We start from the raw sequence: 17,634 nt of genomic DNA, 5'->3' as shown, positions 1-17,634 counted from the left end.
GGATAACACCCAGGCTCTAAATTCAAGCCCTAATACTGTGTGCAAACACACACACACACACACACACACACACACACACACACACACGTACATGCACACGCACACACACACACACACACAGAGTGTTAATTCATTAGACGTAGTGGCCTATATCTGAAATTGTAGCACTCGGAAGCCTGAGTCAAGTTAACAGGCTTGAAGCCAGCCTGGATTACATGGCAAAACACCATCTCAGAATAATAATTATTATTACTATAAAAAGAGAAGGACCCGGAACCAGTGTGCTGGCTCAATGGCCTGCCTGCTGTGAGACAGAGTAAATACTCCCCCATTAGGTTTCCTCACCGGTAAAGTGGAAGCGTTCATAAAAGCCAGTTCTTTAAAAGAGAACTATCAGGAGCCCCGCTAGGCTGCTGTGAGGATTGTTAGCATGCACAGAGCTTGGAGAAGGTCTCGGAGCACAGTGAGACTGTACACACATAGGCTGTGCCCACCGCCTCCCACTCTAATGACCCCTGCTAAGGGAGCATTGGCAGCAATGGCTCCTCAGACACAATGGATTCACCCAGGCTTCAGACTGCAGAGGCTCTGACCAGCTCGGCACTGTCCTCCACTCCCATCCCAGAGACAGGAATTAGACAGAGGCAGCCCCATCTCACGGCACCCCACCCTTCTCCAAATGCCTCACTTAGGAGTCCATCAAGAGCAAGTTTAGTCCTGATCTTTTGGTCCCACAGAAACATGTAGGCTGATGTGACAGAATGGGGAGATGGACCCCTTAAGAACCCAGTGGAGCACAGGCGCGAACTGACACTGGCTGTGTGTAGACACCCACACACTGGAAAGGACACACCAAATACAACACGGTGCTTTGATGAAAGCAAGGGCAGAAAACACATACAGGAAGAATGACAGCGTCTCAGCCAAGTGACACTTCTGGAGAAACCAGACAGAAAGGTCTGCCACCTCTCTCCTGCAGACTGGAGAAGCTAATTTCCTTCCCTATCTGCCTGAGAAATGGCGGCAGCTATCAAAACTGGGTTTTGTAATGTCCGAATTCTCCAGGAATCTAGAAGGAGGACACAAATCTATAATCAGCTTGTGGCTTACTCATTTGCATTTTAAAATAAAACCCAGGCCTCTCATGCTAACAGCTTTCTCTTTCTCCCTGATCTTTGAAAATAACTGGGGAAGTCAGCATAGGACATATTAGGATGGGACTAGACTTGAAGTACTTTCCTAAGTACCCCACTAGAAATGGGTAGGACAATGAGCATGCTATTGTTGGGGTCTTCCTCCACCTCATGCAGGGGCTCTCTGGGAAGGGGCAGGACAGCCTTGGGTAGGACATCTCTCCTGACCTTTCCCATAGGTCAGACCAGAGTGAAGCAGGCCTTCTGCCTGGTGCATGGACTTCGTCTCCAACAAGGACTTGCTGGGTGGAGGGTGGGACTGTGCTGGGCACAGCACTCCATTTCAACCTTGAGCTGTATCAGAAGCTGAAGCCTGGGGAGTAGGTTGCACTTGCAATGGACCTATGGCCTTAGACTGTGACTCTTGGGCTGGTCCTGTCATGTAAGGCTCATTACCACCAGCCCAGCTCCTCCCCTGAGGAGGCTTCTGGACTGACCAGATAGAGAGAGAGCCTTCCATTCCTTCATGCTGTTGCCCTTGCCCAGTGGGACCACTGGCAGTCCACTGCAGATGCCACAGGCAGACAGAAGCATCTGAATAAGTCCAAAATCTGCACCTGAAAGGAGGGGGCTGCTGTGCAGAGCCAAGTTATCTTAAAACCCTGTTCATGCTCCCCTAGTCTCCAGCCAGGCCCAGCCCTGGACACAAAGCAGAACTTCTCTTGAGTGTCCTGGACTGAGCTCACCTGCAGACTCTCCCTCTTGAGCAACTCTGAGCTGATGGAAGCCAGCTGGTCCATAGACAAGTCCCCTGCCAAGGAAATCTGGGAGGGCTTCTCTGGGTCTCAAGGGATATGCAGGCTTGGCCCAGCCCCAGAGGGGCTCCTGACAGCCTGAGAGCCAGGCCCACTGCTGTCCTTCTCCAAGGAGGTACCCAGTTCTGAGATGTAAACAACCTTCAGACCAATGCTCAAAATAAATGTTTAAAACTGTGTGCCCATGTGCACATTTTCAAGTTGACATCTAAAATTTCTCATCCTAAGTTTAAATACTTGCAGAGGATGTAATTTCTAACATATTATAAATATTAACATTTTAAAATAAAACTGTTACTGTTTCTCTTTTAAATGGGTCCAATGAAATCTAAATACCACAGTGACCTGAAATCCACCATTATCCATTTTAAGCTTATCTAATCAGGCTCTCCTTTTGACAACTGGAAACTGAACAATGTTCTTCTTTCTTCCTTGAACTCTTAATTTCCAATGAACTTCCCTCAGAGATGCTTGTACTATCGTAGAGTATTTTATAGAATATATTATGTAAGAAAGTCCTAACTGATTATTCTACTATACCACAAAGAAATACATGTATATGAATGTTGGGAGTACTGAAGTTTGAACCTTGGCCTCGTACCTGCTGGGCAGGCACTCTTTAACACTTTAACTATGCCCCCAGCCTTTTTTTGCTTTTATTGTTTTTCAAGTAAGATCTTACTTTTTCAAAAGCCTGGGCCAGCCTGAACAATAATTCTATTTATAATTCCTGCATGGCTATGTCCAGCTTTTTTTGGTTGAGGTAGGATCTCAAACACTTTCCATCAGCTAGGTACCAGTGGCTCACACCTATAATACTAGCTACTCAGGAGGCTGAGATCTGAGGATCACAGATCAAAGCCAGCCTGGGCAGGAAAGTCCGTGATACTCTTATCTCCAATAAACCACCAGAAAACCAGAAGTGGAGCTGTGGCTCAAGTGGTAGAGTGCTCGCCTTGAGCTGAAGAGCTGAGAGCAGAGTTCAAGCCGAGTTCAAGGCCCAGAGTTCAAGCCCCACGAGGGACAAAAAAAAAAACAAAAAAAACCAGAACTATATAACTTGTGGGTAGAAATGGGAGGGTAAGATTGGGAGAGAGCGAGAGAGTGACATTGTCCAAAAAGAAATATACTCTTTACCTGATTTATGTAACTGTACCTCTGTATCTCACCTTTATAATAGCAATGTTTTAAAAAGGGGAAAAAAAAAAAACTTTTTGTTCATGCTTGCCTCCAGCCCTGACCTCCTGATCTCCAGCTCTCAAGTAGCTAGGATTAAAGGCATGAACAACTGCCCATCCATGTCTTTTTTCTTTTTTTTTTCTTTTTTTGGTTGTGAGGCTTGAACACTCAGCACCTGGATGCTGTCCTTGAGCCTTTTATGTGACACCAGTTCAGTTTTGTTCAAGAACAGAAATAGAGATACTTCCCTGGCCCAGGATTATATCAACCAGCCTTCTCCCCTCGTGATGGGCGGGCTAGGTGTTCTGGGTCCCACACTGAGTCTCAGTCTGCCCAGAGTAGGTGAAAATGTTTGGCTCTTAGATCACCAGCTTCCCCATGTGCCAGGCCCAGTGCCAACCCTGTTACCCACCTTTAGTCATCATCATAATCCAGGGGTCAAGCAAGCATGACAATTATCCTAGTATGCCAATAGGGCAGATTGAGGGGCCAAGTGCTTGGGCAATGGGCACCAAGTCATGCAGCCAGAACCTGAATTAAGGCAGCACTGCTGCTCTTTACCAGGCCCCACTGTGCCAAGGAGGTAGAAAGAAGAAGGGCAGGGCCCATAGGGAAGGAAAGCTTACAAGCTCCATTCCCAGCATGCAGCTGTGGAGACATGAGGAAGTTGAAGGTCCCTAAATTTAAAATTTCTTAAATATGTTCCTATCCCCCACTCCCCTTGCTCCCCCCCCCCCAAAGGTTACACACAAATGTCCCCTGAAAGTAAGTTACAAGAACACTGCGGTTCCCATAAATGGTCAACACTGATACTGTCACAGTGTTGCCACTGAATTACTGGAAGGAAAAGTGACCTGGCCAAACAGGCAGGATCTCCCTAAGGCCTCACCCCAGGTCCCAGCATCCTCTTAGAAAGAAGCCAAAGGCTAAGCAGGAAAGCATCTAGTAATGCCATGAGGCCGGTGTAGCAGACCTCAACGCAACCCCCCGTTTCACCACCAGCCACTCACCTCAACTCAACTGATGCCATCCTGGACCTCAGCTTCCACATCTCTACAAGGAACACACCTCACCCTCCTCAGCGGGGAGCTGTGCAGGATAGGACAGGACCAGGGTACCTGGCTCACCTTAGTCTCTCACTCACTTATCCAGTGACTGGCAAACTCACGCCTGGCTTCTAGGGTCCCACTGCCTAGGATCTGATGCACAGAAGCCCGGCTGATTCTGAAAATCCAGCCAAGTGATTTGGCTGCCAATTTTTGCAGTCTTTCTCAACATCTTAAAATTTTTAAGTGCTACCAGTACTCCTGGGTGCCAGAAGGAGGTGCCCACGGTGGCACTGCCATGGGTTTTATTTTTAGATGCTAGAGAGAGGAAAGCATCCAGTTTGGCTTTACACTGGTCCCTAGCCACCACTTCCTCCTCCAAGTCATCATCAAAATGAACATTCCCAACTCCAAAGATTTCTGAATGCTTCTACTGCCTGGCACACTCTGAAAACAATGGCATCAGTTTCCTGGTCCACCTACACACTGTGTATGAAAGACCCTTGGCGCACAGTTAGCTTGGGCCTCTGCCAGCTCCCAGGTCTGGACCTGCCAGTTATGGGGAGGCCTGGGGTTAACAAAAGTGGATTCCCAGAGCTCCCAGCAGGCATTCCAAAAACTCACTACACTGTCTGCCAGGGGGCCCAGCAACTCATCAGCCCTTACTGGCATCCAGAGATGCAGGCAATTTGGTTTGGAAGGTGAGAGGAAGGCAGGCCAGACCAACACACAGACAGGAAGGCCCACTGGACAGGGACAGCAAGGGTGACAGACCACAGAGTTCACTAAGTGCTCATGAGGTATACATCACAGCCTGCTTTTGCTACAGATCTGAGTATTTTCTCTATCTATGAGAAGAAAAATATTTTCCTGTCCCTCATGAGTCACAACCAAGGACAAATGTTGGTAGCCAGACCGCCAGGCAAGCATTCAGGCTCCTCTGGAGATTGACCTCCTGGCTTTCCTGAGATGGCTGCTGTCAGAGCCCATCAATCTATCTCAGAATCAGAGGCCCAGCCCCATACCTAGGAGCACTGCTCCATATTCCCACCCACTTGTTCCTCTGTCCCTCCCTCCTCCCGCTCTCCTTCAACCATCCTTCTTTCTCTAGTCAATCAGCACTTGACCAAAGTCCACCCAGGATTGAGGGAGCACAGGAAACAGAACCACAGACACCTGGCTGAGTAGCTATAGTCCCTTCACCTTTCCCAGCCCCCACCCAAGACTTCCAACTTCCCCTTCCCAGTTCCTTCTCCCAAGAGTCAAAGCCACAGCCAGATAACTCTCCATATAGCATCCACAAGGGGTGGAAACCGGGGGGGTGGGGAGGGGGTAGAAGGGGGAGAAGGCACTGAGTCACTCTACTAATAAATGGCAAAGAGAGGAAGTGGTCTCTACTCACCTGCACCACCTCTATCCCTCGTTTCCTGTGGAGAAAAACACACAAAAAAACAAGCATTACTCAAGCAGGTAGGAAGCAGTCTTTCCAGAACATTTACTACCATCAGCTGAGACAGGACCATGCCAGAGCTGCATGAAGAGAACCAGCTGAAGGCGTGCCTCTCACATCACTGTCCCCAGAAGGGTCTCGTCTCAGGTGTAAGAAGGCCCACTGTGGGAAGTGGCTGACCAGCCTTTCCCTCAACCCCAGATACCACCATGGAACCCTGTGTCCCAACCCCCCTCACGACCTCACGGCCTAGAAGAGACTGTAAAAGTAACTTGTAAGAGTGCTGTAGGACTGACAACCATTGTCCCCCCAAGCCCTGAGTGAGGCCCTCACAGCTGAACTCCAGCCTGGCCCGCCCAACAGACTGCTGACCACTGAACTCAGCCTGATACCTGGGACCTGCTCACCTCAACTACTGCTACAGTGCCAAAGCCCTGGGCCTCAGGCCCCTACACCTCGGCCTGCCAGACACACAGGGCTGGCTTGTCCCTTGCCTGCATGCCTTCTCACCCCCAGCCCTCAGGCTTCAGCCCAGGTGGGCCTCTTTGGGGAAGACACACACACACACACACACACACACACACACACACACACACACACACACACAAACACACACACACACACACACCCCTAAGAACATGGGCTCACTGTCCAGCCACACACACACACACACACACACACCTAAGAACATGGGCTCACTGTCCAGCCCTTTGTCCTGTCGTTTGGACACAGCTGGACAGGGTGGCCAGGATCCAGAGATAGCACACTGTGCACCTCTGACATGCTCAGAGAAAGCGGGGACCAGGCAAGGTCAGAGCCTATGGTTTATTCACCCCAGCTACTTGAAGCAAGCTTATCAAGTGTGCACTCTGACACCTACCAGCAGGCACACCAATTCTCATACATGGCTGCTGGGAAATGGAGACACAAACACAGAGAAGATTTGCCGGACCCAGGGGCACTCAGAAAGCACAACGAACACAGCAGCCAGTCTGGGCCTTCTCGGGGCTGGAGGCATCAGGGAGGAGATAGACACAGGAAAATGCCTGGGCAGCCAGGGGCAGGCCCCTCACATGACCATGAAGCCGAGGGCACATTCACCTTTCTTATACGTTTACAGCTACCTCAGCAAGGGCTTCTGACACTGGCACTCAGTGGACCTTCACAAAGGCTGCCCACAGAAGCTGGCAGGGTCCACTGTGGAAAGCACCCAGCTTTCTTCTCCCAAGCCACATCTGAGCCCTGCAATGAGGAGCCCAGTGCAATGGCGGGCGCAATCACAGTCCTGACAGGCGGTTCCTGAAGGAATAGCAGCCAGTATCCATCTGCAATCATGATGGCAGAGGGGCAGGTCACCAGAGCCCACAGCAAGGGGACAGGTGGCATCAATAGGAACCTGCAGCATGCCTGAGCACCTGTGGACACCTCAGGGCCCCACCTCATTCTGCAGCCAGAGTGGAAGAGGGAACTTGCTGCCCCAGCTCATAGAGCAAGTGACTGTGAGTGGTCAGCCTGGGACTCCCCGCCCAGTTGGCTCTGGGGTAGAAGTTTAAACCCAAAGGGCAGAATGTACTCCACTCCTATAGTCGGAGGGCAGGACACAGAAGGGTGGGTGTGTGAGTCACACCACTTGGAGCCAGTTCCCCCAGGGTTCTAGGCCACGTTTTCCTGCTGGGAAAATCCTGCCCAAATCCACATGATCCCAGCCCATGGTTCTCATTATCAAGCCAACTTTCAATTATCAAGTCACTTTCAATCGGACCACATTTTACCTCATCCAAGTTCTATAGAAGAAAGAGAAGGAATAATCCCCACCAGGTCTCTGACATTGAAAACAGATGTAAGATCTAAAATAAGAAAGTAACAACAGCAACAACAACAAACTCATCTAGAGAAAGGGTGGCCGACATCTTAGGAGAAGCGGAGCCCCAGAGCTTAGGAGCAGAATAAAGTACAACTAGCAGGAAAGGGGGCTCAGTAACCCTTCGCTGCTTTCTGACTCCTCCAGTACTAGGGGTGAGGTAGAGGGATGAGTTCACCACTATTCAGATGATCAAGCAGAGGCTTGGGGAACTTGGGAAGCCAGGAGCTGACCCTGAAGCCCACCCACTCTGTGTCCACAGCCAGGTGCAGCACAGCTGGCCCTCAGATGGACAAGCTCCATCTCCAGCCTCTAAGGCCTCGGTATAAGGAGGGAGAGCAGGTCAGGGGGCCGTGGCAAAGCACATCCCCTCTAGCGATGGAATCCTGGGCACACCACTGCCACCTCAGGCTCACTTCCTGGCTCACCAGGACCTTCTGCAGAACAACAGTACTAGCGACCTGGCAGTCTCAAAGCCCGGCTCCCAAAATCCTGCCGTAAGTACAAAGGTCAGAAAGAAAATCATGAATCCAAAGTGGACAGAGAAAGCAGAGAGCTAGTTGTTAAGTGACTGACTAGCTATCCCCCGGGGAAACCTCAACTCCACCCCCCCCCTCCCCTACCTCCCATCATCATGTAGACACACTCAAACGTGCAAGACCTCAGGCCCTAGGGTGTCAGCCGCCACTGCTTGTGGTTGCGAAAGACTGGGAAGAAACAACATGTTCCCAAGAGGCATCATTTACAAACCATATGTCATCAAAGGCATAGTATGAAGTAGAAAAAAGAAAAAGAAAAAAGAAAGAATGAGGAAGCGCTCCACAGGCCCATGAGGCCGTCACCAAGGCACTGCCCAGTGAAATCTCAAGGTGCCGATTCTGGTATGCTGTATATGACGACACTGTGTGGAGGACAGCAATGCAGGATACAGTTGTGTTTATACATTGGATGGATGTGATGTGCTACAAGAAAATGACCACAGTGCGACCTTGGGTCAAGGGCAAGAGTTGCTAAGGAGAGAAGACTTCCCTCTCACTGTGTCTTTGAATTCTGTGCTATGTGACAAAACATTCTCAAAAACTAGAAAAACATACTTCTAATTGTGTTTTAAACAATCGCTAAGACTCTCATTACCAGCTTTTCCAATGCCCAACAGAAAACAAATGCTTGATAAGGTTCAGTCAACTGATGGATGAAGCAAAAAAGAAAGCTCAGGGTTTATTAAGAAAACCTTCCGCTGGGCACCAGTGGCTCATGTCTGTAATCCTAGCTACTCAGGAGACTGAGATCTGAGGATTGCAGTTCCAAGCCAGCCTGGGCAGGAAGATCACTGAGTCTATTATCTCCAATTAACCACCAGAAAATTGGAAGTAGCACTGTGGGTCAAGTGGTAAAGCACCTGCCTTAAGTGAAAGAGCTGAGGGACAAATCCCAAGCCCAGAGTTCAAGCCCCATGACCAACAACAACAAATAAAAAACACCTTCCATAGCCTGGTATGGGAATGCACAACTGTAATCTTGGCACTCAGCAGGCTGAGACAAGAGGATCCTGAGCATGAAGCCTGCCTAGTCTATGTAATGAAACACTGTCTCAAGAAGAGAGAGAGAAGCAGGCAGGCAGGCTCAAAAAGGAGCTGAAGAAATACCCACGGTGGGTCCAGGACTATCATGATGGATGTGCAGCAGAGACCCTGGGCCCCTGTAAACACCCGGGTCTCTAGGAAGCAGACCAGAAGGAGCAGGCTGAAGTGTTAACTGTGGATACAGGGCTGCTGACAGCAGAAAAGGAGAGTATGAAGTCTTTTACATGATAGATAAGACAGGTATAGATAGATGGATAGGTATTGATACAGATAGATATAGCTATAGACATCCTCCATCAGAAAAATTAACACTAAAAGTTAGTTTTGAGCTGGGAATGCGGCTTAGTGGTAGAGTGCTTGCCTAATATGCATGAAACCCTGGGTTCGATTCCTCAGTACCATATAATCAGAAAAAGCCAAAAGAGGTGCTGTGGCTCAAGTGGTAGAGTGCTAGCCTCAAGCAAAAAGCAGCTCAGGGTTTGGGACAGTGCCCAAACCCTGAGTTCAAGCTCCAGGACTGGCAAAAGAAAAAAGTTAAAGTTTAGTCAGGCATCAATAGCTTACACCTGTAATCCTAGCTACTCAGGAGGCTGTAATTTGAGGATTGTGGTTCAAAGCCAGCTTAGGCAGGAAAGTCCTTGAGAATCTTCAATAAACTACCAAAAAAGCTTGAAGGAAAGCTGTGACTCAAGTGGCAAAGAGCTATCCTTGAGCAAAAGAAGCCAAGGCCCTGAGTTAAGGTCCCAGCAGTTCAACTGGCAAAGAAAAAAAAAGTTAAAGTTTAGTAAGTAAAGGTTAAATAAGTAAGTAAAAATCTGTGCCAAGAGACAACTTGCACTGGCTCTAAAACTCATTTTCTTTTGTTGTTGTTGGTGGTGGTGGTGGTGGTGGTTATGGGGCTTGAACTCAGGGCCTGGATGCTGTCCCTAAGCTTTTTCCCTTCAAGACTACTGCTCTACCACTTTTGAGTCATAGTGCCACTTCCAGTTTTCTAGTGATTAATTGGAGTATCACAGACTTTCCTGCCCAGGCTGGCTTCAAGTCACAATCCTCATAGGTGTGAGCCACTGGAGCCCAACAATGTTCATATTCTAAATGAACACTCAATCAGTAAATCCTACCCCACACTCATAAACTTGGCATTCCAAAGCCATCACCAATGACGGAAGAACCTCTCCCCAGAAGTCCAAGGAGAGAGCACCTAGGGGATAGAGAATGTCACAAGGTGACTGCTCTCTCCAGGGAGAGGCAGGGCACTCAGAGGCGGCTTCCAAGAGGAACAGCACTTGCCATTAAAGCTCCACTGAAGTTAACGGGCTGGGAAAGAGAGTTTAAAATTTCATGAGTGCCCTTGTGGGACACAGGAGCCTAAGAGCCACTGCAGGACAGGCAGGCAGCGAGAAGCAGGACAGATGACAAGGCTGGGGCAGGCCTCATTGACCTGGAATGTCACTGCAAAGCCCTCGCCTTTCCCATGGGTCACTGGATCTCAAACACCAGGGCAGACAACCTAAGAATCAACTTTGAGCTTGTCAAAAATATTAGCCTGAGGTCTACTCCTGAAGACTGTTATTCAGGAAGTCTGGGAAGGACCTGGGAGAGATTCAGAGACTATAGGTGTGGCTAAGGAGCAGCCAGACACAAGAGAAATTCCAAAAACTTGATGTTGACGCATGAGTTTGACCTTCAGGCATAAAAGCAAGATCCAGCAGGCATGCCTGGAGGTGGTCCGCCTAGGCCTCAGAACAGGAGCAAAGAAGACACAAGAACTGGGAATGGCTCTAGTGCTCCCAGGACAGGAAGAGCAGGCTGAAGCCCGAACCAAGCCCAGCCAAGGACATCAAAGGGAGAAACAGCGGTCCATTCTTACGCCACAGTAGTGTCCAGCAGAGGCTAGAACCCCAGTACTGAGCTTAGCAGACAGTTCAAGGGGAAGAGGATGCACTGTAAGATTCACAGGAAAGCAGACATCAGTTACCAACAGCAGAGATCCAGGCCCACCTACACCCGGTACCATAGTGTCCCTGTCTATTACATGAGAAGAGCTCTTGCCCTGGAGGGCTCTAACCCCAGCACGGTGCCTGGATCATCCAGGGATGCAGACATCACTGCCTTTCAGGAAATGCTTTCCTCTAGCCCAGATAAGGGACTAAAAGACTGCACGCCACTCCAGAGTGAGCACATGAATGACCACTTCACTTCACTGAAGAATGAGCATGGTACCAGGCCAGGCCAGGTCCTCTCCATGACAGGTCCTTAGGTACTGACAGTATTATTGTGTTTCTACCAAGAAACAGCGTGGCTGCAAAGGCTGGAACCTGGACCAGATGAAGGCTGTGCCAGAGCAGAGGAAGGGCAGCACTCTGCTACAGGAGTTCAGGCTCTGGAGCAGTCAGTCTTCTCCAGCTCGGCAGCTGCTAACCTCCACTTTAGCCAGCTCGAGCTGGTGTCCACCACTAGCCGCTGGACAGCACACTCTAAGTCCTAGCCGCTGCCACATCTTGAAGATAACAAACACTAGTCTGCATGGCCTGGTGCTGAAGTCAAGATGACAAAGGAGTCCCATAAAAATGGACCAAAGGGGGCTGGGAACGTGGCTCAGTGGTACAGTATTTGCCTTGCATGCATGAGGCCCTGGGTTCAATTCCTCAGCACCACATAAGCAAAAAGAAAAAAGCCGGAAGTGGCGCTGTGGCTCAAGGGGTAGAGTGCTAGCCTTGAGCTGAAAAGCTGAGAGACAGCGCCCAGGCCCAGAATTCAGGCCCCACGACCAGACCAAAAAAAAAAAAAGACTTAGGGCCACATGAACGTCAGCAGCAGGCCTGGATGTGTTGCTGAGCCCCTTGCTTTCACGTCTGTAAAACGGGTATGACCCTCTGGCCTTCCAGGGTAGCTATGCGTGCATGTGGGCTACAAGAGGAAGGCAGAGGCAGAGAATAAATAAAAGGGGGATAGAACATGCTCACCTCCAGGGAGAGGAAAGCCCTGACAGCTAAAATCAGGTCACTCAGAATCAGCACCACAGCCACCAAACAGTAATCTTTGCAGGGGGCTGAAGTTCAAGAATGTCCCATGGCTGGGAATGTGGCTTACTGTGCTTGACTAGCATGCATGAAGCCCTGGGTTCAATTCCTCAGTACCACATACACAGAAAAGGCCGGAAGTGGCACTGTGGCTTAAGTGGTAGAATGCTAGCCTTGAGCACAAAGAGGCTCAGGGACAGCGGCCAGGCTGAGTTCAAGCTTCAGGGCCAGCCAAAAAAAAAAAAAAATTCTGACATGCAAGGTCCGACCCAGCCTTGGAAGTGGCCACGGCAGAAAAGAGCCACTGATGAACGAGGAACTCTACCAACTGCCCAGCCACATAGTGGGGGAGGGTCCCCCCCCAGGCCAGACCACCTCCCACCACAACTCACAGCCAAGGGAAATGCCAGAAGCAAAGGCGCCCTCCTGCGGTGAGTGCAAGGAACCAGCTGCACCTGCTGCCAGAGCTAATGGCAGAGGAGGAAGAGGAAGCAGGTGGTGATGCAGTAGGGTGCCAGGCACACCCTCACCCCAGCAATTTGAAGCCTGGCTTAATAATTACAGATTTCAGGCACTCAGAATAACAGTGTGCATCCAGGAACAATGTGTGTAAACAAGGGTCCTGAGTTATCTATCTCCTTGCTTCCCTGGCCTGCAGGGAGGGGGCAGGGCCTTAGGAATTCCCATCCTGATGCCCTCAATGGCTCCTGAGGATGTGGGCTTCCTGGTGAGCAATGGGTCCTCCTCTCTTACCATGATGTGCTCAGGGCATGCGGCTCCCATGGCATCAGCCCTTGGTCTTCCTCAATGTCAGCTCCTTTGGAAAAACAGTCCTTGGTTCTTGGCCTTCTGAGGGCCCCTCATGTAGCAAGGGGCATGGAACAGGGACTACAGAGTTCCACAGCACAGCCTCTACTAGGTTCAGTGCTCTATGGAAGATGCCAAGGGTGGCCACCAACCCTGGCCTACCTAGCCCCTACACCTCCCACTCCCACCCGGACCAGGGCAGGCATGGCCACAAGACTTGCTTTGGTCAATGAATTACGAGCAGAAGTGACTGGACTCTCCAGCCAGGGTTCTGACTTCAGTGTTGTGGAAGCCTATGAAGACACCATCAGCCACCAAAGCCACCAGCTGCACTGCCTACAAACAAACCTGACTGAGCAAGTGGCAAGCAACTGGGCTGAAAGTCAGAAAGAAACTAGTGATTAAAAGGACCTACTTAGCCCTAAGGAAGCTGCAACAAGAAGATTTTGAGTTTGAGACCAGCCAGGGACAGCAAGTGCAGGGAAGGACAGCATAGGCTACATACAGAAACTCTCCCCTTTCTCTAACTCTCCCCCTCAACTCTGCCACTGCAACCACCACCACCACCACTACCACCACCAAAATAAAAAATAAAAAAAGAGGGCCTTCTGCCAGTCCTGGACAGAACACTAAACACAGAGCTACAGGCCTAGAAAGCCCAAGCTCAGAGGACACACACTGAGCCACCGAGGAGGGATAACAGCTCTGAAGAGTGGGTAGGTCCACAAGCTAGAAATAAGCCTTGGTTCTTTCTGATCACTCAGATAACCTGCCTATCTTAGCTGACAAATGTGCCTCAGGAGACAGGGACTGTACCCTAGATCTACAGCCCCAAGTTCTCAGCAGACCTGGTGTGCAAGTGTGAGGTGCTGGGCAGAAGGCAGAGGCAGCAGGGACAGCTTTCTCTGACTCACCAGGGTCTGCCCTAAGTCTGTGCCTCTGCATAGCTGTCCCCTCCATCCTCACCTCACAGACTCCAGCTCCCCGAGAACAGCTCAAACACCACCCTCTCCAGAGGACCACCCTGTCTCTAGCAAGGGTAAAGGCTTTGCAGCCCCACAGCCAGCCAATGGGCTCTGGGCTCAGCTGCAGACAGCGAGAGCCCGGAGGCAGACACGGGTCTCTATTTCAGGCCCTTGTGCCCACAGCCCACACTCCCAGGTGCTGTACAAACTGGCACTGTGTAAGTGCCCATCCCCCAGCCTTCCAGTGCCAGGCTGAGCCCCGAGCCGCCCGCTTGCCTATTCCCTCCACAGCATCCTAGTTCTCTGCTGGTTGTTTCATAATTTGGATTTTCCTCCTATTAATGGTGCCAGAAACTGAAATGGTCCGATATAAAGACAACATACCAACAGAATCTTAAAGCCAATACAAACATTTGAATTGTTTGGACAGCTCCGGAGAAGAACCAGATAAACTTGAAGCTGCCATATGTCTTTTTTATGGGGAAGGCAGGAAGGATTCTTCCTTGATTTGATGATTACCTTGCATCTTAACTGAAGAATCTTTTCCAGCCTGAGTGCCCATCCCAAAGAAGACAGGGAGGGCCCAGGGAGTCCCTGACATGTAGCCCTCAGACCTTGAACAAGACCCCGGTGCCAGGAGGTGGCTCTTCCCAGTGAAACCAGCACATGTGCAAGGGCAGACAGAGTAACTCAGTATGGTAACCCTCCAGTGCACTGACTGAAGTGCATTGAACCCACCCCTTGGCTGTCAGGAAGGAACCATCGGTTGTCAGCCAAGTGAGCAGGCCTTGGGGAGGGCTATAAAGCACCAGGATGTGCTCTGCTGCCTCCCAAATGTGGCCAGTCCCAACACAGACATTAACAGCCCTGACACCCCTTCACTTTGAATGCTGGAGTCTTGCAGGTAGGTGCTCTAGCTTTTGCTTCACCGAGTTAGGAATAGGCCTTCAATTTGGGGGTGCTGCTAGGAGAAGGAGGAGCAGGACGGCCTGGATGGTAGGTTCCAGGCCTTCCCCCACCTGGCTGCTGGCTGCCTTCATGGAGCAAGAATAGAGAGCCATCTTAACCTTGGTCTGATCCGGCTCCTACAGGCCAAGATGCCATACCCTGAGTCGTCATTTCCCTCCCTGGGATATGGGAGGGAGAAGCTAGGCCTACAAAGCCCACATTTTCAAGATATGCTCACTCTGCACACAGCAGCACTTGTGTGTGCCACCTGTATGAAGGATGCACACACCTCTTGAAAGCCTGGGTCAGTGACCACACACCTTCCACACAGCCGCACATGACTGCCAACACATTGACAACTGAAAGCTTCCTCCTAATACCCCCAGAGGGACTTCAAAGCCCTGAGGTTAGGGGTCGGGCCCTGTTACATGCCTCCACCCACAGGCAGTTTTCCCCACCTGATTTCCATCAGCCTCCACGAGGCTGCCCTGACCTGTGGAGCCCCAGATGGCTGCGGCAGAGACAAGTGCTGCCTAGCTAAAGGTGCTGGGAGCTACAGGCAAGGTGGATGAAGTACAAGCCATGCCCTGGTGTCAAACAGCTAATAAACCCAGCAGGAGGCAAAGCAAGGGTTCAGAGGAGTTCCAGGTGAGCCCAGCCCTGCCAGAAGATGCAGGTGTCCAGGACGTGGTAGAGAGTCCTGTGGAGAGACAGGACAAAGGCCAAGCCTCAGGGTACTGGCCTTTCCTCATCGGGGAGACAGATTGGTCACATCAAGACAAAGGTGAGAAGCAGGCCCACAGGGAAATCCTACGGAGGCACCATCAACTTTATCCACAGGTCTGTGAGAGGGAGACAAGAGGCCTGGCCTCGACACCCACTTGGCTACACATGACACTGACCTTGACCCTGCCCCTAGTTCCACCTTGTACCGCAAGACGGGTGAGATGCATTGAACACTCTTCACTTCTCATTGCTGCTGTAATGACAGGCAGGGCAGAATAACAACATGGTGCATTCTCAGGAGTCTTAACACATCAGTGGGCGGCCAGCCTGCCAAAGGCTCTGGGAGGAACCCATTCCATTCCATCTTTTCCACTTCTGGAGGCTGTCCATTCCTTGGCTCCTGGCCATACTGCTGACTGGCCTCTGCTCGCACTGCCACATCTCTCTGGCTCCTCGGGAGCACATTAGACCCACCAGCTAGCTAATCCAGGGAAATCGCCAATCTGGGGTCTCAAAGCTCACTGCCTTGGTAATGACTTTGGGCTTTCTGACCACATGAACAATGTGGCTGCGATGGCAAGCTAATGCTGTTTTGGGACCTGGCTGTATGGTAGGGACCGGCAGGGACCTCATTCTATCAGCCATGGCACCAAGACTCCAGCCGCTCTGCCATCGCTCAGACTCTTGCTTGAGGAGTCTAAGTCCGGCAATCCTTTGAAGTGTCTGAACGTGGGAAAGAAACAGGAGAGGATCTAAGAGTTCACAGACTGTGGGTGTGAGGGCAAGGAGGGACGCCATGGTAAACCAATAAGGAGCTGGCACTCAGTTTCACATGGTACCTGCAGGGCCACTGGGCATAATCAGACAATGCCATAGGGGCACCTGATAGGAACAGTGGACCAAGAAAGAGGGGAGAGGTTAGAGGCAATGGACTATATGGCCCCGACATAAAAACTGTTGTGAACTGGGAGGTAAAAATCCTCACCCTTGGGTTCATCTCTCTTGTGAGGCCAAGGTACTGAGATTTGAACATACACTTCTAGACACTGTTTTACCACTTGAGCTACAACTCTTATTCACCTTGGGTTCACCTTTAAGTTAAAAAGAGCCACCCAGGACAGCCAAACCTGACCCTAAGGTTGCCTGGCCTGCTGCAGGTCACCTCTCTTAGCCTGCCAAGTGCTCTGAGCAGTAGAGAGCTTCTCACAGGAGGCAGCTGCAGCCTGAGCACCAGGCCTAGAACCCAGGTACCAGGGCACAGCAGGGAACTTTCAGGTCCCCCTATTCATGGTCTTAGCCCCAGGCCCTTCCCAAGTACACTGAGCATCCCAACTGTAGCAACAGCCAACACTTCATCAAAGTTCAGGTAGGATTCCAAAGGCCTAAATATGACACAAACACATGCAGGCCAACACCAGCGAATTCCTAGGCTCCCTCCTTCTGACCCCAGCCTGCTCTCCCCAGGCCAGGCTACAGAAAGGACAGGAGATGTAGGCCTGGAGTGGGGAGGGGCACAGAGGCCCCAGGAGGCACGGCTGTCCTATGCACTCAGGTGAGAGACTGGAGTCTACGGATCTCATCTAACACTCAGAAGTAGACCACAATCTGTCCATCAGCAAAGGTCTCTTCATCCCACACCAGGTGACAGCCCTGAGAGAAGGGAGGAGTCCTGAGCTGGAGGCAGTCTCCCAAGTTTGTCAGAGATTGAGGGGATTTCTGGGAAAGGAACTGTTCTGGACAGAGCTGCCTCTCCTCCGGAACCACACCAGTGATCAAACTCCAAGGCCTGAGGAGCAGCACCCACCCTGGGGTCACAGTTCCTCCTTCTCTACGGGTTGACAGCAACTTCTGATGCCCATATTAGCCTTTGCACTTTGAACCCTTTCTACAGAATACAAGGGATGAGAACCACATCTCCACTGAGCTGCAGGAAGAGCCTGCCAGCTCCCACAGGAAGGCTGTCAATGGTAGGGGGCATTTGAGCAAACTCCAAATGCCCAGTTGGGAGGGAGGGCTGACCCGTGGGAACGAGGAACGTGTGCTGCTGAACCCACCAGTGAAAGAGAATCATCTGGGTCAAAGGACTGCAGCTTATGAG

The 17,634-nt window shown here is 50.8% G+C and overlaps 1 protein-coding gene across 3 annotated transcripts in view; it reads right to left on the bottom strand.

The window, feature by feature from the left end:
- LOC138833119 (inositol-tetrakisphosphate 1-kinase) overlaps positions 1 to 17,634 on the bottom strand; it is a 165,172-nt gene that overhangs the window by 91,619 nt on the left and 55,919 nt on the right. For all 3 annotated transcript variants that reach the window (XM_070031465.1, XM_070031463.1, XM_070031462.1), the window contains one exon: positions 5,576 to 5,600. Coding sequence is in view for 1 of the 3 variants with exons in the window: in XM_070031462.1 (XP_069887563.1) it covers positions 5,576 to 5,600 (25 nt within the window). In the remaining 2 variants the exon portion in view is untranslated. The remainder of the gene's footprint in view (positions 1 to 5,575; positions 5,601 to 17,634) is intronic.

This window comes from Dipodomys merriami, unplaced genomic scaffold, assembly GCF_024711535.1.
Source record: "Dipodomys merriami isolate MVZ:Mamm:240054 unplaced genomic scaffold, mDipMer1.0.p SCAF_200, whole genome shotgun sequence".
Taxonomy (NCBI): domain Eukaryota; kingdom Metazoa; phylum Chordata; class Mammalia; order Rodentia; family Heteromyidae; genus Dipodomys; species Dipodomys merriami.
This window is presented reverse-complemented; position numbering and strand designations above follow the sequence as displayed.